The 20,108-nt window shown below is 46.4% G+C and overlaps 2 protein-coding genes across 4 annotated transcripts in view; one reads left to right on the top strand and one right to left on the bottom strand.

The window, feature by feature from the left end:
- Position 1: 1 nt before the first annotated feature.
- The window catches only part of Syn1 (synapsin I), a 48,906-nt gene continuing 28,799 nt past the window's right edge, over positions 2-20,108 (bottom strand). The window contains exons 6-13 of one of the 2 annotated variants that reach the window (XM_059250227.1): positions 5,712-5,774; positions 4,777-4,919; positions 4,618-4,692; positions 4,421-4,523; positions 3,151-3,297; positions 2,747-2,834; positions 2,056-2,647; positions 2-1,098 (exon numbers count right to left, since the gene is read on the bottom strand). In XM_059250227.1, the coding sequence (XP_059106210.1) occupies positions 963-1,098; positions 2,056-2,647; positions 2,747-2,834; positions 3,151-3,297; positions 4,421-4,523; positions 4,618-4,692; positions 4,777-4,919; positions 5,712-5,774 (1,347 nt within the window). In that variant the 3' untranslated portion in view covers positions 2-962. The remainder of the gene's footprint in view (positions 1,099-2,055; positions 2,648-2,746; positions 2,835-3,150; positions 3,298-4,420; positions 4,524-4,617; positions 4,693-4,776; positions 4,920-5,711; positions 5,775-20,108) is intronic. The other variant, XM_059250228.1, reaches the window with a different exon arrangement.
- On the top strand, positions 9,964-14,939 carry Timp1 (TIMP metallopeptidase inhibitor 1). Of its 2 annotated transcripts, none has more exons than XM_059250234.1 (6): positions 9,964-10,129; positions 11,041-11,172; positions 13,195-13,274; positions 13,472-13,598; positions 13,810-13,934; positions 14,658-14,939. In XM_059250234.1, the coding sequence occupies exons 2-6, from the start codon at positions 11,052-11,054 to the stop codon at positions 14,817-14,819; spliced, it is 615 nt and encodes a 204-aa protein (XP_059106217.1). In that variant the 5' UTR covers positions 9,964-10,129; positions 11,041-11,051; the 3' UTR covers positions 14,820-14,939. The 2 variants fall into 2 exon arrangements, with proteins under 2 accessions (XP_059106217.1, XP_059106216.1); XM_059250233.1 differs by having other exon boundaries at positions 9,967-10,129; positions 11,044-11,172; positions 14,658-14,938.

Below are 20,108 nucleotides of genomic sequence, written 5' to 3'. Positions count from 1 at the left end.
GTTTGTTTATTTTGCTTCCCGACTCTTCTCTTGGGGTTCAGAGCCGCTGAGGGGTGGGGCAAGTCCAGGCAAGGAGTGGAGGTTGGAGGAAAGTGCGGACCACACAAACAGCGCCACTGTACGCATTACCACAGGCGGCACGAACGAGGACCACATACGCCAAGCATGGCACAAGAGGAGGCCAAGTCAGTCACAGACACAGACATTGGCAAAGGTGGGGGAGTGGGAGACCACTGACTGGCCTTCCTTGTGCAAAGGGTTCTGAGAGGATGGGTGGAGTTTGCATATTTAAAGACAGCATCAGAGGCAGGAAATTGGGGAGGGGGGTTTCTGGAGGAGGGAACTGAGGGGTCCTAGAAGTGGAAGGAACTTTCAGTGTGTTGTATGGAGTTGAGGGGAACTGGTGAAGGGAAGTCCTTGAGGGGCTGACTGGGTGATGGATGGTAGGTGGCATTTGAACATGTGGATCTCCAGAGAGTTGATCTATGGAAGGAGGTTAAGGGTATGGGCTTCTTGAGGAATTGGAAACTTTTGATTATGAGCATGGCATGCCGGAGAGATTCAGGACCAAGAGTAGACTAGGGTTTTCCAGGAATTTAGGGGCTTCAGGAGAGGATTCGATGGATTAGGCCAGAAATGGTGTTCTGGTATTGAGGGACTTCAAGGGAGGAAATCACCTTTAGGGGTACCAGAAATATAGGTCTTAAGGAATTTGGAGATTTTAAAACAGATCTGGAAGTGACCAGGAACAGGATTCTAAATGGACTTGGGGATTCCCAAATGTGAGAACTTCATTTAGGACCAGGTTTCTCAAGGGACACCGGCATCTTGAGGAATGAGAAGTGGGATGTTGGAGAACCAGAAGAGGGGTTCTTGAGGGATTTGGAGATTCCAAAAGTGAGAAATGGACTCAGGACCCAGAGAGGGTTGTCTAGGGATTTAGGGGTTCTCAGAGTGGGGTGTCAGTCGGAGAAGAGGCTGGCGAAAGACTTCCTCAGGCTGCGGATGGTCTCAGCTTTCACCTCATCCTGGCTAAGGCTGGGCCTGGGCGGGGCTGGCTCTGGAAGGTTGAAGGCATTGGTCAGAGACTGGGATTTGCTAGAGAGAGACAAGGTGGAGGCATGGGAGGAAGGGGGAAAGAGGAAGGAGAGGAAGGGAGAGAAACACAATGTTACCCCAGGCCCAGCCCCAGCCCTGCCCCTCTGATCCTGGGGCTGTGCCTGTGACCTTCCCACCCCCAAGCATGGACCTGGATCCTGATGGATTCTCAAGGATGGGAGAACTTTAGGAGCAGGTGCAGCTGGGGCCAGGGAGCTGGGATGGACTTGGGAACAAGGTAAAGTGGTGTGGGTTTAATGGGAAGAGTCCAATTCTAGGCTAGTTTGATATGAAGGACGAGCGGGAAGTTGCTAGTCAAAAGGTAAGGAGTCTAGGAGGGGCCTGGGCCAAGGACAGGCGGGTAGGGGGCAAGCCAATCTGAGGTAGAGCAAATGCATGGGGCAGGGAAAACTTTTGAGCCAAGGGCTAGGGGGGTAGAATGGACCAAAAGAAGCAGAAAAGGTGGTAAGGCTGATGTGGGAGAATTTGAAGTCAGAAGGATTTGGGAATGGACCAGAAAGGAGCTTCTATTAGGAAAAAATGTTTGAGGAAATGCTGGAAAGAGTGAAATGATGGAAGGCTACAAGGCCTGAGGGAATTCAGGGATGGTTGGGAGGAGGGTGATACTGGGAGATCAGCTGGGCCAGGAGGTACTGGAAGTGGGTCAGTCAGGCTACTGGGATGGGCCAAAGGCCTGGAATGGGGACTTTCCCAGAGCCTGTGGGGAGGAACCTGAACTGGAAGTGATGTTGGGATTCTTCCCTCAACTGCTGGGATTGAGACAAATATGTGTGCGCGCGCGTGCGCGCGCGCGAGGATGGGGGTGGGGTGGGGGGTGGCCCAGTCTGGCAAGAGTTCTCAGGCAAATGAGACCTGGTTTTCCTTGGGATCTGGGGATGACTTACTGGGGCCAGTGCCCTCTGTGAGCAGCCAAGGCTGCTATAGAGGTCCCCTTACTTGAGCTGGGGGTGCGGGGGTCCCCCGGCAGCGGCGGTGATGGGTGGTGGCACATCCTGGCTGGGTTTCTGGGCCAGTTGTGGTTTGGTGGGACGTCCAGCAGGACCTGGGCCGCTGGGCCGGGGCTGCTGCGTGGTGGGTGGCCCGGTGCGAGGTCCGGGACCTGCCTGGCTGGCCTGACGAGTGGGACCAGTGGGGCCTGGGGGTTTCTGCGGAGGGCCCTGGCGCTGCTGCCCTCCGGGTGGGGCTCCTGAGCCCTTTGTTGGCACTGGACCAGAGATAGATGCCTGACGGGTAGCCTGTGGGGCCCCCGCCTGACGCTGTGGAGATGGGGAGGCTGGTGGGCGGGTGGCTGGAGGTGCTCCAGGGCCTCCTGCCACTGGCCGGGACTGGCGGCCTTGACCCTGGGTCATCGGTGTGGCCTGAGACGCGGATTGCTGAGGTGCAGCTGTGGGACTTGGTAGGCGCTGGGGCAGAGGGCTGCCAGCTGGGGGTCCAAGGCCAGAAAGATGCTGCTGGCCCTGTGGGGGTGGGCGCTGCTGCAGTGGAGGTCCCTGACGCTGGGGTCCTGGGCCTGGCTGTGGAGGGCCTCCTAGGAACAGAAAAAGAGAACAGCAAAGTGAGAGTGAGTGAGCTAGAGAGGTGAGAATGCTTGGGATGGTAGGAACCCAGGAGGCTTTCCCTCACTTACCCTGGGGTGGGGGTCGTTGCTGAGCAGGAGGTCCTGCAGGCTGCTGGGAGGTCTGGCGGCCCAAGGGCAGGGCTCCTGGGGATGGAGTCTGTGGCCGAGGAGTGGAACAGGAGAGATTAAAAATAGTTACCAGCCAGTGGGAGCAATAGCCAATCAAAATGACATGGATTCCCTGTGTGCTGGGTGTTGCTCCATTTGTGGCCAGCTGAGGGGATGCGGTGGGGCTGTGAGGCCCCTCACCCCATACGTGGTCAGGAGACTCTTAAGGACAGCAAGGTAGTAGCAATTTATCGAGGCCACATGTGCATAAAAGTGACACTACTCCTCTACTGATACCTCCTTAATGGTACCAGCTTGATCAAGGGCTGGCCTCCTTCCCACTAGCTCAGTGCCAAGGGCCTGACCTGGCTGTGGGAGCCCCTGCCGGGGGAGGCATCCCGCTGCCGCTGCCGAGGCAGAGCCTGAGCCATCTTGTTGACCACGAGTTCCACTATGAGCTGCTTGTCTTCATCCTGGTGATCACCAATGAGTGGCATGGAGGAGCCCACCACCTGTGGGAGGAAAAGGGATCCGGTGCAGGGAGAGTCAGGAAGTGCATGTGAGGCCACAGTGTCACCACACTCTCACTTGGCAAAAAGCATGGTGACTGCAAAGAGAGCTCTGTCTGGTTTCTAAGGGGCACTGATTGTTCACTGTAAGGAAAGCCTGTCTGTTCCAGGGCTCTGGACAGCTTTGGGGGTGGGATGTTAGAGTTGGCTCTGCAAATCAGGGTCCATGGGGCAAATCTGGCCTGGTACATGTTTTTGTATCGCTCATGAGCTAAGGTAGGTTCCATATCTTTTTCTTCTTTTTTTAAAGAAGGCAGAATCACAACTACACAGGCAAACCTAAAACCCACAAGTCTAGCTCCAAAATCACAGACAGGATCCTGCCTCACCTTCCCAAGTTGCTAGGATTACAGGCATGTACCACAAGCCAGATCCTTTTATATTTTTTCTTTTTGAGACTCTTACTGTGTAGTCCAGGCTACCCTCAAACTCTTCATTTCCTGCCTCAGCCTTCCAAGTGCTGGGATTATAGTTTCTCACTGTACCCAGCCTCATGTTTTTCAATGGATCGGGACATTTTTTTCACATGTGCAAAAGATAGGAAATTTAAATTCAATGTATTTAAAAGTTTTGGACATAAATACATAAGTTGTATCCATAAGCACAACTGCACTAATTTTCCGTCTTGCTTGTGGCTGCTTTTGCAGAACTGAGTCAGAGTAATGAACTGCATAGCCCACAAGGCATAAAATATGTACTGCTGATCCTTTACAGAAGGTGTTTGCTGGTTCCAGCTTTATAGTTTACTGGACACTTTTTCTTTAACAAAGTGCTTCCCTGTGGTTCCTAGGATACTTTAAAAGTTAACTAAGTACTTTGCCATTTGTCAGGATATCTCTATTCACAGAGCACTTTCTATCTTAACAAGTGTTACCATTCACCAAGGATGTCCAAGTTTTTAACATTGCCATTTGCTAGGGATGTCCCACCCAGCTTACACAGTATGTTACAGTTTACATCACCATTCACTGAGGACTTTGAGTTGCAAAATGTTTTATGGTTTAGATTGTTGTTTCCATGCACCCACTCTTCCCTCTGTGCCCCACAAATCCCTGGGTGTTCCCACCTCAATAATGTGGTCCCTTCCATCCTTGCCATGCAGCGCTTCCACTGCGCAGATGTCAAGTCCCCCAAAAATCTCTGAGCATGTGTCTACCCACAACTTGTACCTGCCAAGACAAGGAGCAGGGCAGCTTGTCATTGCCAGGTTCAGATGATTCTATTACACCCTCCCTCCTCCCACTCCTCAATTACATCTCTCACCTGTCAGACATGGCAATCTGCTCAAGCATGGCTGAGCCTGTGTTGGTCTTCCAGTTCCCTGACACTGATGTCCTCCTAGTGGTGAAAGGGGAAGAAGCTTAGTGGGGCCTGAGATGCATGGGGCAGGGCCCCTCTGAAGGCCCCTGTCCCTTCACTCACATGTAGGCTTTGTAGTTCTGCCCAATCTTCTGGACACGCACATCATATTTGGCATCAATGAAGGGCTCAGCAGTGGCATAAGTCTTAGTCAGTGCCACAACACTTGCAATGTCCTGGAAGTCATGTTGGTTGTCTACCTTGACCTGTGGGCATAGGTATGAGGTTAAGGCAGTATGAGGAGTGGATGTATCTGAAAGGATGTGTAGACAAATATAAAGTGGATATGCCAAGGTACTCAAGCATGCATAATTATGGGTATCCTGTTTCATACATGTGCACACAAACATAAAATTGCTTGTGTACAACTCTGAATATGCTTTAAAAAACCCACTTCTTTTTGCAGTGCTGGGGACCAAACACAGGGCCTTACACATGCTAAGCAAGCACTCTACCACTGTGCTACATCCTCAATCCAAATTATCCACTTTAAACAGGGGAGTTGAATGAAGTGTGGAATTATATCTCACTAAAGCTGTAAAAAGAACTGTACATACATAGACACAAAAACTCAGTTGTACACATAATATACAAACACAGAAGCTGAGAGACACTCACACTTACAAATTACAAATCTGCTTGCTACACACACACAGACAAAATCAGCTGGATGGAAAGCATACTGGACCCCAAGAGCCTGGAACATAAAAGATGATGTGTGTTCATCACAGAGCCATGCTTATATATATACAGCCATACTCTTGGTATACTAGCACAGTAATGGGACATACAAAATTGGCTGATTGCATGAGAGAAATATGGGATGAAAAAAATCAGATGAATATAAAAATACAAAATCCAATTAGATGAAGACATCCCAGAAAGCATCACCAAACAGAATTATTGTTGTGCATTGGGTACACAGATGCATATTTAACTACACACAATGCCAGAGCATGCACTATACTAGCATGCATGTGTGCCCTGCTGGGACTCACCTTGCCCATCCCAGAGTGTGCATGGCCCATCTTCACAACCACAGGGTATGTTGTGCTGCTGAGCTGGTGAAGATGAAGGCAGAAGAGGCATGGTCAGAGCAGTAGTACTGACTTCCAAGAGCTGGTGACCCATAGAGTGTGAGCCACACTGGTTGCCATTTTTCTCCCAGAAAAAGGTTGGTCAAAGACACGCTGAACTGCAGTAAATAGTTTCACAGCAACTCTGAGCCCAGAATTGAATGCAGAGCCCTGCCTGCCAGTCACTTATTCCACTTTCTAAGCCCTAGGCTTTCCATATCTGCTTTCCCAGGCAGAGGCCTTAGATGAGGGTGAGGGAATTTCCCAGAAAAGAGAAAGTTTGTTTTTATAATGAATAGATATTGAAGTGATTATTTGTATGAAAGTGTGGTAGGTAGCATACAGCAATGTCTTCAGCCAAGCCTTGCATGTTAGCTTCATCTTTATGTACACACACACACACACACACACACACACACACACACACACACACACACACCTTCAGAACTCAGATTACCCAGCCAAAGCCAGAGGTGTCCACATCTATTGAGAAAGACAACCACAGGCTTAAATCACATCTAGTTCTGGGACTTTGCAGAGATCCAGTCAGTCAGCTCATGTGGTTATTCTGCCTGCCAGGTGCTCTTAGTATGGGGCAGCCACCAGCCTCAGCAGCATGTACTCCACACTCTTAAGACCCACAATCAGCACCTTGAAGCATACACATGAGCTCCCTCCCCTTGCTCATACCTACATAACAGAAGGACACATTAACAGAAAGAGCCACTCATTCAGTATAGAAGTATGCATAACTCTAGAGGCACACAATCAATGGACATTTGCAGTGCTCCCCTGCATGTCCACAATAAACAGAAGGATCAATACAACATACAGAAGGTGTATGCACTTCTAGGCATTCCAATAACCAAATTCCTGTAACTCAGACCTCATCACATTCCTGGATCCATGAAAAGTATATCTAGAGGCACAACTTATTTTTCCATATCTACAACACAAACATTCAGAAAATCAGACACACAGAAACCATTCCTGGGTGTGGACACAAATTTAGGCAAGTATATGTTAGGCAAAGATATGTTAAGTCTCCCTGTACCCTGGGCTAGGTAGAAGGGACCAGGTTGGAGGGCCCTAGCCCCATCACATCCCATGTGTAAATACAGAGCCCCTGCCTCCTACTGAGAGGGTAGGGATCACATTCTTAGAGGGGCTACTTGGGCAGTGGCAGTTCCCAAAAGGCACAGGAAGCCCCATAGTCTAAGAGTGACTGATTGACCTTTAGGTCTCTCCCTCCCTCTACAACCTCCTCCTTCCTCATTTCCCAAATGAGTGTCATCATCAGTGGCATGGTTTTGTAAAGGGGGATGGTGGTAAGGGTGTCATCCAGGCAGCAGGCCAAGGAAACAATGCCAAGATATGTGTTGTATGTGACGAGGGAGAGACCTTCCACTCAGGCATTTACTCATTACACAGAGAAGCATGAGGCAGGCACAGTTATATCTGCAACCTTCAACTCTCAGAAGCAACACACTCAGATATATGCCTGGCTCTCAGGAAGGGACATGGAGCACACTAAGGGACACATGCCACTTATAGAGGCATAGACACACCAGAGAGCTGTGCACACACAAGCATACCTACTTCCACCTGCTAAGCTTTCTGGATCCTTTTTATAAACCAGCTTTGCTTCCTCTGTTCCTGAGCTTGAACACAATGCTGTGTGTGCATGTAAGTGTGTGTCCATCATATGTGCATACAGGGGGCTTGGGATTTCCTGGAGAGCTGTAGCCTGCTATCTTGGCCTTTCTTCTTCCTAAGGCCATGTGAGATCCCAGGTAGATACTGTCTCTCTGGGCCTCAGTTTCCTGATATGTATGAAGGGTATAATCAAGACCAAGCACTTAATACTTTCTGGGGATCATCAGGTATTTGCACATGCCAATGGATCCCTATGGTAACCTCACACCTATCCAGTTTCCCAGATAGTTACAGATCAAACACCCCTCTGTGATGTCCACCCAACTCCATTTCAAACCTGCACAACAATCTGAATCCTCGCATGTAAACAGTTGGCAAAACTGTGCTGACTGAGGTTTCATAGTTAAAAAGCTGGCGTCAGAAGCAGGGTCATAGAGGAGGAGAAAATGGACTTCCCCTGTCTTTACTTCTCCTCAGTCCTGTCACCTAGTTACTCAGCCCCCTGTCTCATCTACTCTCACTCCTCACTTTCACAATCAGATGGTTGAAAATTGTGGTTTCTGGGGGCTGGAGAGATGGCTCAGAGGTTAAGATTACTGCTTGCTCTTCCAAAGGTCCTGAGTTCAATTCCCAGCAACCACATGGTGGCTTACAACCATCTGTAATGAGATCTGGTGTCCTCTTCTGGCATGCGGGCATATGTGCAGACAGAACACTGTATACATAATAAATAAATCTTTAAAAAAAAAACAAAAAGAAAAAGAAAATTGTGGTTTCCTTCACTTTCCCCCTTTCTTTGTGTTCCTACCTCCCCACCACAGTAATTTCTTCATTATCATTCCTGAACAGACCGTTTGACCCCTTTCTGTCTCTGTTTTCTCATTAAATAGTGAAAATATGAATTATAACTCACAGACATGTTGGGAAGAATAAGTCAATAATTTCAGAGGAAAAAAAAATCTTAGTGTACACATACAGTAAACCTGAATCTTCAAAGTGTTGGTTACTATTATTGTTGTTGTTATTGATTTAACAACTCTTCATTAATTAACATTAAGGAACAAGGAGGACAATAGCAAATGAACAAAAATCCTGGGCTGGCAATATGGTCCAGCAGATAAAGGTGTTTGCTGCCTCCACGCATGACAATCTGAGTTTGAGCCCCAGAACCACAGGGAAGTAGAGGACTTCTTCTGGCTCCTGCAAGTTGTCCTCTGAACAATACAAGCATGCCATGGCAAGAGTACAGCTACACATACACACACACACACACACACTGAATAAATGTAAAAAAAAAACTTTTAAAAGTACTCTGTTGAGTGCTTGCAGCAGGTTTTTGTATGATGTGGTTGTTGAGCTAGTCTAAGTAAGTAAAATTTAATTAGCTAAAGTAAATTTACACGAAGATCTTAGCAATAGTATACAGTAAGTGCTCAATAAGTAGCTGCTGTCATCACTATCGTCATTTTTGTGTGTGTGTGACAAGGTCTCACTATGTATGTTCTAGGCTGTCCCTGGAATTCACTATGTAGACCAGGCTACCCTCAAACTCTCAGGATCTGCCTGCTTGCTGGGATTACAGCCATTGTCATTATTATTGATGTGTCCTTCTTATATTAATTGAGGGTGTTAACTATTCCACAGAACCCTTCCACAAGACCCCAGGGAATATCCTTGCATCATCAGGAAGCTGGTGGGCAGCAGTTGCCTCATCCCAACCCCACCAGGGATGTGGGTTGGTTGGTGGGGAAGGAGCTGGGCAGGATGGGGTGGGGATGGGTTTTCTACTGACTCACTAGCTTCTTTCACCATCATCCACACCCTCACTCACCCTCCCATGCTCACCACACCATTCCCTGCTTGCCAAGATTGTGCCCCGCCTGAGTTAAGATCTCAGGGTCAAGAAGCCCAGATTTAAATCCCAGTTTTGTCCTGTGACCCAGCAAAGTTCTTCACTTCAGCTATTTGCCTGTTTGATTTTGTTTCTGTTTAAGACAGGGTCTCTTGTAGCACAGACTATCTTCAAACATCCTAAGTTCTAGGCTCACTGGTGTGTGCAACCACAACAAGCTTTTTTGGGAAAGGTTACCACCTAAGCTCTGTCTGCACGCTGCCTCAGTTCCTCTCCCAGTTCTGACACACTTAACTGCCATCTTGAATAAGTCACAGACACTCTCAGTGTATCAATTTCCCCACTATGTATTTGTGCCTCTTCTCTCATTTCATGTTCCTCAACTGTTTTTCTAGTTTGTCTCCCCTCTGTCATCCCTTACCTTGTAAAAAGCTCTTCTTGTTACATAGATACAGTAAGGCGTGGGAATGAAGTCATTAACTTCAGCCATAGGAAGTTTGGGGGATGTGGGGAAGTGGAGAGGCACAGGGCTCTAGGGGCTTGGGCTGCCTTTCCTCTGCCCTTCAAGGCCGCCAGGGAGGAATTCGAGTGACGTGGAGCTGGGGGAAGGGGTGCAGTGGGCTGGCTGGCAGTGGAAGGAGTATCTTTAGGCCAGTCCTCCGGCCCGCCCCTAGGCTTCGATTCCTGAGGTGGGTGGATGAGTAATGCGTCCAGGAAGCCTGGAGGCTGTGATTTCCGCGCCAACTCCGCCCCTTGCATGGACATTTATTCTTCACCGCTCAGTCCCTGCCGCCATCGCCGCAGAGATCGGGCTTCTAGGGAGACACTAGAGGTGAGTGGGAGCCGGGTGTCCCGGCAGGACTGGGGCTTGCCTGGAGCCTTTATTGGTGCAGCCACCAGGCCCATCCAGTTCCCTGCCAACTTGACTTGCAGGTATCAGGATCCCTATTTGGCCAAGGGGGGATATAAGGGGAGGATGTCTGGAATGAGTGTCCCAAGCTGCACTCTCCAGACTCCCTCATGCCCCTGGTATTCATCCCCAAGTGCTCCAAACTCACAAGCCTTTAATACCTTAAAGACTTCCCAACTTGCCAACTCCCCTGAATTTGTTCGCTGTCCCCCAAATCCCTACAGCTCCCTTAACTCCCCCTGCCCTCAAACTCTGCCATGTCTAGCTCCTGGAACTTCAAAAGTTCTTCTGCCTTCAAATTCCTCAGCACTCCCATTACCTTAAGCTTCCAAATTCCCCCAGACCCTTAACCCTCAAATTTCCTCCAGCTTTCTAAAACCCCAAACCTCCTGTAAAATCCTCAATATCCCTAAATTCCCCTGCCCATTATATCTTAATAGTCCTCAACTCCCAACCTCCCCTTATACTTCTCCAGTTTCCTAAATTCCAAATTCCTCACTCCACAAATGTCAGACTTCTCCAACTCTGTTAAATTCTCAAACTTCTCAGCTCTTGATTCATCAACTGCCACAACTCTTCTAATTATCTATCTAATTATCTTCTAATATCTAATATCTATCTAATTATCTTCTAATTCACTGTCTCCTAAATCTCTGGAACTCAATAAAACTCGAAACTTTCCCAACTGTTTAAGCCCTTAAACTTCTCTGGGTTTCTCAACCCCCTTAAGATTTCCAGGCTTCTCTACCCTAAAGAGTTCCCTAATCTCCCTAGGGCCAATGGGTAAACAGATCAGTTGGGCTGGGGATCATCTAACACTTTGTCTCTCCCAGCAGATACCACTATGGCCCCCTTTGCATCTCTGGTCTCTGGCATCCTTTTGTTGCTATCATTGATAGCCTCCAGTAAGGCCTGTAGTTGTGCCCCACACCACCCACAGACAGCCTTCTGCAACTCGGACCTGGGTGAGTCTGGTCCCCTTTCTGTCCCTCTTAGTCCAATAGGGTTCATGATGGATGGCAGTTATCTCTAGAATAGTTGTATTTACCCTATCGTAGATCTGCTTTGGCCATATTGACATCCTTAGGCCTAAGCCCACCTTTGTGTTGGCTCCTTCCTCCCAGGTAGGTGCTTCTCTGTAGTTATCCACATGGGTGGCTACCTCAAAAGTCATCTTACCCGGGCAGTGGTGGCGTACACCTCTGACCTAGCACTTGGGAGGCAGAGGCAGGTGAATCTCTGTGAGTTCAAGGCCAGCCTTGTATACAGAGCTAGTTCCAGGACAGCCAAGGCTACACAAAGAAACTCTGTCTCAAAACACCAAAAACAAAAGTCATCTTACTGAGATGCCTGTCTACTTTGTTTAAATTTTAATCCCTGGCACATAGTACTTCTGATCCCTTGTTAAATAATACTGTTAATGGCACTTCTTAGGGCACAGAAAGGCAGACTTTATTCAGGACCATGCAATCAGATTTTGCAGTCAGAGAGAGAGAGACTGGGCTTTTTAACTCTCAGCATAGCATGGGCATATGGAACTCTATGGCCAAGGAACAGTTTAGGGGTTGGTGAATGGGAAATCACTGAGAAATATAGGCAAGAAGTAAGAGGATTTGGGCTAAGCCCATTTTAAAAAAATATTTATTTTTATTTATGTATATGTGTGTATGTGCACGCACACCATGTGTGGTGTGTGGGTGCCTGTGAAGTCCATAAGGCATCAGATCCCCTGGAGCTGAACTTACAAGTGGTTGTAAGCCACCCTATGTGGATGCTGGGAACCAAACTCGGGTCCTTTAGAAGAGCAGCAAGTGCTCTTAACCATTAAGATATCTCTCCAGTCCACAAGCTCACTTTTTTTTAGACCACGTCTCACTATATAACCCAGTCTGGCCTTGAACCCTTGATCCTCCTCACTCATCCTTCCAAGTGCTGAGATTACAGGCCTGTTTCACCACACCCAGTTCAGCACTCTTGCTGAAAACTGGCTAGTGTAATCACATGGTGGCCAGTGGAAGATGAGGAGGAGCCCCATCACATATTGAGGAGAATCAGATGAGGGTGGGTGTTTTCACTAAACTGATTTAGTAGACTTTGCTACACTGGATTTTTCTTTTTCTTTTCTTTTCTTTTCTTTTCTTTTCTTTTCTTTCTTTCTTTCTTTCTTTTCCTTCTTTCTTTCTTTCTTTTTTTTTTTTTTTGAGAACAGGGCTTCTCTGTGTAACATCCTTGGCTGGCCTCGAACTCACAAAGATCTGCCTGCCTCTGCCTCCTGAGTGCTGGGATTAAAGGTGTATCACCACTGCCTGGTATCTACAACTGGATTTTTAAAAGAAACTCCACTTATAAGCTTGGAAGAAGGTTAATGAGCCTGAGTAAATTGTGGTCAAGCAAAGACTATTTGTCAAACCCCTCCCTACTCTAATTCTCCATTATACTTAATAGTCTCTAACAATCCATATACTTTTTTCTTGGTACTGGGGATTGAACCTAGGACCTCTCATATGCTAGGCAAGCACTACATAACTGAGGTACAAACCCAACCCTTTTTGTGAATTCTTATTTTAAAACAGGGTCTCAATAAATTGTCTAGACTGGTCTTGAACTCACACTGTAGTGATCCTCCTTCATCAGCTTGACAGAGCTGGGGTTACAGGTCTGTGCCACCATGCCTGGCTACTTAATTTTAGTCATCTCCTCCTGGCTTGAATATGAGCTCCACAAGGAAAAAGATTCCTGTGTGTCCCTAACACCCTGAACAGTGGCTGGCATACATCAGGCACTAATATTTGTTGAGTAAGCCAACAAATGGATATGAAAGGGGCTTAAAACAGTGCCTGGAAGAATAAACAATGTATAGATGAATCAACAGATGTGGAAGCCACTAAGTGTGCTATTTCTATTAGAATTATGCTGTATATATGCTTTGTTGTTATGGGTTTGTGCTGCCCACCTGACTCCTTATTTTCCCCTTCCTTTCTTCCTAGTCATAAGGGCTAAATTCATGGGGTCCCCAGAAATCAACACGACCACCTTATACCAGCGTTATGAGATCAAGATGACTAAGGTATTTCCCCTCCCCCGCTCCCTCCCTCCATAGCCATACCTAACTTCTTCCTCCCCGTCAAAAAAACAAGCATCTAGCCTTTTGTTGGTGTGGTCATTTTCTGTAATCTTGTGATTTAGATATATGACATCAGGTTGAGAGAGTGGAGTGGGAGGATTATATCAGTAAAAGACACACTTTTTGTCACTCATGGGCAGATGCTCAAAGGATTCGATGCTGTGGGGAATGTTGCAGATTTCCGGTTCGCCTACACCCCAGCCCTGGAGAGCCTCTGTGGATATGTCCACAAATCCCAGAACCGCAGCGAGGAGTTTCTCATCGCGGGTGAGGCCCCGCCCCTTCACCTTGGGCCACACCTCTTCATCCCCAGATGCTTCCTGGCAACTGGGAGGAGCTAGGTTCTAAAGGGAAAGGGCCTGGTTGAAATGGGGTGGGTTTGGGGGGGGGGGTGGTTTGTAACCTAATGCTAATCAGGTGACCCCTCCGGCACCACCCAGCCAATCAAAAGCCTGTTGGTTTCTCCGTACCGGTATAGGACGCCTAAGGAATGGGAATTTGCACATCAGTGCCTGCAGCTTCTTGGTTCCCTGGCACAGCCTGAAACCTGCTCAGCAAAAGGCCTTCTCGAAGACCTATAGTGCTGGCTGTGGGGTTTGCACAGTAAGTTCCTGGATCCAGTTCTCCTCCCGGAGATAATTCTTGGAATGGTTTCTTTTTCCCTCTGGCTATTCTTTGTGATTATAGCCGCTTCCCAAACCCAAGCACTGTCTTTGATTCCTCTTGCCATTGTCTCAAAACTGGAACCGCTCTTTTGATAATTCTGGTTGTTCTGTTATCTTAGGACTGCATGTTCCCTGAACCTTCTCTGTCTCTCTAACTTTTCCTTTGTGACTATTCTGGAATACCACTGTCTGTTTCTGACCTCCTGGGATTGGGTTTGGCTTCCCAGGCATGTTCTGCAAGAATTCAAAGTGCTATTCTCCAAATCCAAAGGGACATGTCGACCTGGCTATTTCAAAACTGTTCCCTGATGGCACCAAATATTCTCTGTCCCCAGTCACTGAGAGCCCTGCTGCCTATTCTTATGCTTAATCTCCCTGTGTGCAAACTGTTCCCCACTACTGTCAATTCTCTGCCCTGTGGGACAGTTCCTCAGAAGGCCTGCCTGAGTGACTTCTAGTGATAGTTCCCTACCCACTATTCCAGAACACTGGCCTTCTGTTCCCCAAATGGGAGAAGCTGTTCTTGGGTCTAAACACAGGTGGGGCAATGCCAAGCCTTCCCAGCAGCTCTGTGTTACCAGAGGGAGAGTGGAACACTACATAGGGGAGGGAACAGGGGAAGAAGAAGCCTTCAGAGATGGACCTTTCTCCCTTCTTCCAGGTGTTTCCCTGTTCAACCATCCCTTGCAAACTGGAGAGTGACACTCAGTGCTTGTGGACAGATCAGATCCTCAGGGGCTCTGAGAAGGACTACCAGAGCCGTAACTTTGCCTGCCTGCCACGGAATCCAGGGTTATGTACCTGGCAATCCCTGGGGGCCTAGATGACTCAAAGTCTATCCCCAGTGGAAGCTGAAGCCTGCACACTGTTCACCTTTCCTCCATCTTTCTTTCTCTTAAATGGTGAAATAAAGAACTATCACACAGCAGCACTGTTTCTGTGTAGTGTCTGGGAACAAACTCAAGACACTGATAACCTGGTAGAAAAGAAAACCAATGAAAAAGAAAAGATTTGAAATGTTGAGTTTGGAGGCTGGAAATGTAGCTTAGTGGTAGAGCAGCTGCTTAGCATGTACAAAGTTCCAGGTTCAATTCAATCTCTAGCAAAAAAGGAAAGGCCAGCCTGGTCTACAGATAGAATTTCAGGACAACTAGAACTACAATGAGAAACCCTGTCTCAAAAAAAAAAAAAAAAAAGAAAGAAAGAAAAAGAAAAAAAGGTGTTGTATTTTTTTGTTTTTTGTTTGTTTGTTTGTTTGTTTGTTTGTTTTGAGACAGTATAGCTTTGGAGCCTTTCCTGGAATTCACTCTGTAGCCCAGGCTGGCCTCGAACTCACAAAGATCCACCTGCGATTAAAGGTATGCGCCACCACCGCCTGAGGTGTTGGGTTTTTATACTTTCCTAAAAAAAATGATATACTGGTAATAATCTTAACATTGGCATTAGCACTGGGAACCTGCAAAATCAGTAATGATCATTTACTTTGCATTATCAGCTCCAATGTATTGAATATTTTCTCTACTCAATACTTCGAGACATCTTAGTACAGTGATTATTATTATTTTTGTTTCCTTTTTATCTTTCTGTATGTGTCAGTGTGTACCAGTAAAGGCTTGTATATTCCTTGACAGCCTTGAGTGTCTGACCTTAGCCTTACTTTATCTGAGACACTGCATACAGCAGGCTAACTTTCCTGGGATTCTCCTTTCTCTGCCTCCCAGTTTACATACAGATGCAAGTTACCACAGCCCAGCTTTATGTGGGTTTTGGGGATTCAATCTCAGGTCCTCATACTTGCATGACAAGTGCTTTATCCACTAAGACATCTCTCTAGCTCCTATTTACCCCTCTTTTTGAGACAGGCTGGCCTCATACTTGCAGTAATCCTCTTACCACATCATGCCTACTATAGAAATTTCTAACTCCTACTTGCCCAAGCTTCTCTAGTTAATAAATTATGCACAGTTGAAAATTCCCCTATTCACAAATGTCACCCTATCGACAAATTCATTGAAAACCACCGTATCAAATGGTAAACGTCTCTCCTTGCCTCAGGCATTATCCTGATGTAGTCTAATGAAGATGTCCCATCCAAGCTGTTATAATTCTTAAATCTGAGTTAAGTGAAAGGAAGGGGACCTAGAGACATTGCCACCTAGCCAGGGACTCTGGGAAATGGGATATACCTGGCCTTATACCCAGAAGTGCAATGAAGAAAAGGAATGATGCTGAAATCTCTAGCTCTGATCTACTCTCTTCTTGTTTCTTTTACTCCGACCAACTCTGCAGGAAACACTGTACACAGGTGTGGAATTAGGGTTTAATGTATTTATTTTCTTTTTTCCTGTGTGGTACTAGGCAAGCAGCAAACACTCTAAAATTAGGCTCTATCCCCTAGGCCCACGTAGGGTTTAAAACTAGGAACACCCAGGTCTCTGGACTGACTCTCGAATTTCTTGATCATCTTTCTCTGTAAAATTTGAATGGGAAACATGACAAACATCTCTCTAGGACTTCCAGTTCCCACAGATGGGTCCAGGTCTGTCCAATCCCTTCCAGCTCCAAGGCCCATACTACAAAGATTCTGACTCTGGAACCAGAATTTCAGATTGAGACACTCAAGAGAACACTGAAGTACTGGGTTGACATGAATTTGCTTGAGCAAAAAACAAAAACAAAAACAAAAACCAAGCATACAAACAAACAACTCCAATGTACCTTCTTTGGTGAACAAAAAGACCCTCAAATTCCCTCCCATCAGACTATAAACAAGAACAGCTATGCATATGCATATGATGCCCTGCCTACAATCCTAGCACTTGGAAGGCTTAGTCAGGAAGATCGTAAGTTTAAAACCAGCCTGGGCTACATAGGGTGATCTTTTCACACACACACACACACACACACACACACACACACACACACACACACAGCAAAACACTAAACAAAGAAAAAGAATTAATACATGGGTCCTGGCTTACAGTTTTTACATCGCTGGGAGGTTCCACCAGGTCTAAGTGTGTGTGTGTGTGTGTGTGTGTGTGTGTGTGTGTGTGTGTGTGTGTATGTATGTATATATCAGGATGGTCAGAATTAAAAAAATTATTTTTATTTTGTGTGTATTGGTGTTTTGCCTGCATATATGTCTGTGTGAGGGTGTCAGATCTTGGAGTTACAGACAGTTGTTAGCTGCCATGTGGGTGCTGGGAATTGAATCTGGGTCCTCTGGAAGACTAGTCAGTGCTCTTAACCGCTGAGCCATCTCTCCAGCCCCCAGAATTTTTTAAAAGGCAATATCTCCTATATTGCTCAGACTAGCCTGGAACTCGTTATGTAGCCTAAGCTGGCTTTGAACTCATGATCTTCATGCCTCAGCCTCCTTAACTCTGGGGATACAAGCAGGTATCACTATACCCATCCTAGAATAGGCAGATTTTGAGCACATGGTACTTATTCACTTGAGTAGGGAATGCCTGCTGTAGCAACAATGTCTGCACAAAGACTGTGCTGTGGGTATAACTGCAAGGGAGATGTTGAGGCCCTGTTTTGGCCTTGGTAACTTTGTTGACATTGCTTCAGATGCCAGAAAGATTTTGGCAGCTTCTGTCCAGTCATCAAACTCTAGTACCAGTTCCCTGAACATCAGTGAGATTCCCTGACTTCAGGATCTGTTCTCTAGAGTTCTCAACATTTTGGCCCTTGGAAGAAAGCAGAAGGTGGCAGGGGAAGGATGAAACTTAGTATCAAGAGCCATTCTTCCATCAACCCGTCCACCATGCAGATAGGACCTGTACCCAGTGTGTAGGAGAAAATGCAGGAAGCCTACCTGGCACACTGCACTTCTAAGTAAGAAGCATAGCACATCAGAACAGAATATTCCCAGAAGTCAGAACAATGAATTCTGAAGAAGCATGAGAAGCCAGTAGCTGGCCTGTGGACATGTCTGCACTCTTCATGTCTCCTTTTATGTGCTTCTTCTACACAGAGACCTGGTGGTATGAGTGCTCACTATTCAATCCAAGGTAATGTGCTAACCAATCACAGTCAATAGGCTTCCGCTAAACATGTGGCTGCTCATCTACAATAAAGCAGATGCTGTTCCCTGAAACTGTCTCCCAAGTGGTTCATCTCTGCACCCTTTACTGACCCCTGGGTATTGCAGTCTTGTTGGGGGATGCCTTGGTAACAATTGCAACAGCACCAGTACAGCATGGGCAGGGCTGGCAAGTACCTCAGGGTATATAGAGTTCAGAACATCATACAAGGCCATTTTTCCCAAGACCTGGCACAAGCTCTTGGCGGTATTTGTAGTTCCAGGAGTCCCCATTCCCCACCACTTTTTTCTAGAAAAAACATTGGACACCCTCAAAAGTCAGCACATGCATTTGTGACCCTCTTTGAGAAAGATTCTATCATAGCTGAGATTAAGTGCATGGAATGGTTACAGCCCTGTGAATTACATAGCATGAGATCCAGCCCAGTTCATGACCTGGGGATTGGTTTGTCCCTCTCCTGAGCCTCAGTCCTTCTTAAAAAATGGACGTATCAGGCCTTACCCAGACCCTTTAGAGTAGTAAGGCTTGGAAGATGATTATGAAGTATATTTGCCCTGTGGGGAGAGATTGAGTGAAGTCTGCTGTGGAATAATCCTTTTGTACACTGTAAATATGTATTGCTCTCATTGTTAATAAAAAGCTGATTGGCCGATATCTGGGCAGGAAGAGACTGGACAAGACAGCCTGAGACAGACAGAATGCTGGGTAGAGGAAGGGCAGAGTCAGAAGAGTTGCCATCCAGACACAGAGGGAGCAGGATAAGGATAAAGGTATCGCCATGTGGCAGAGCGTAAATAAGGAATATGGGTTAATTTAAAATGTAAGACTTAGCTGAGCATTTATAAGTAATCTTAAGTCTCCATGTTGGTTATTTGGGGTTAGGACAGGAAAACTCCACTTAAAGAAGTCCTGAGTGAATGTGTGCTGTTGACATGGTCATTACTTGTCAAGGACTCCAGTGTCAGCCTCATAGGAGAGGCAAAGCCTTCCCTGAGTAATGCTCAGAAGGATGGTAAAGCCTTTCTCAGGAGTCCAAATGCAAATGCTGACAGTATGTGCAGAAAATGTCCACTGTAGTTCCCTCCACCCATGTTTAGGACCTGAAGACTGCTCCTATCAAGATTAGCTAAACTTGCCCCTTGATCCAACTGTATACCTTAAACCCTATCTCCTTGTTCAACTGTATGCAATACCCCACCTCCCTATTCAACTATATATAACAAACATGCTGAGCCAGGGAATGGGGAAAGAGGGCTGTGGTTTCTCCATCAGACAGCCTGGACCATCCAACCACAGTTTTTCTGTGTATGTGTGTCTCTGTTTCTGTGTATCTGTCTTTTCTTTATTTCCTCATAGTCCCAGTCAGGTCAAGTCCCTGAGGCCTGCAAGAGTGTAGCCATTGCCCTTTGGAGGCACTTTTTTCCTCTTTCAGTTTTTAATTTTATGTGTTTGAGTAGTTTTGCCTGCATGTATGTCTGTGCCCAAGGAGTCTAAAAGAGGGCATCAGTTCACCTGGGACTGGAGTTTTGGCTGTTTGTGAACCACCTTGTGGATGCTGGGAATTGAATTCAGGTCCTCTGTCAGAATAGCCATTGCTAACAGGCACATAGGCCTGAGTTAGAGCCCCAGCCTGAGCCCTGCAGAAAAAGATATCATGGAACTTTTATAGTAATAACTAAATGTGCAATATTAATAACTGTGGCCTAATTTCTATGCAGGCATGAACCCTGAAGTCGAGTCATCTACATTCCAATTTTGCTCCTTCCATGTGTTCTTGGGAAAATCAAATTGCTAGCCTGTGCTTCAGTTCCTGCATCTACAAAATAGGCATAAAAACATGCCTAATTCATAAGGATAATGGATGTATGAAATGAAATAACATGCTCAGTGCTTAAAACAGTGCTAGGAATATAGTGCTTACAAGTAGTAGTCACAGTAAATAGGATTTAATGTACAACTTTAGTAGTGATAATTATCAGTAGTGATTATTATAATACATTTTGTTTGATATAAGAAATAATAAACAAAATTAGAAATGATGTATTAGTAGCAATAAT

This window comes from Peromyscus eremicus, chromosome X (assembly GCF_949786415.1).
Source record: "Peromyscus eremicus chromosome X, PerEre_H2_v1, whole genome shotgun sequence".
NCBI lineage: Eukaryota > Metazoa > Chordata > Mammalia > Rodentia > Cricetidae > Peromyscus > Peromyscus eremicus.
Note: the sequence above shows the minus strand (reverse complement) of the source record. Positions and strands in the feature narration are given on the sequence as shown.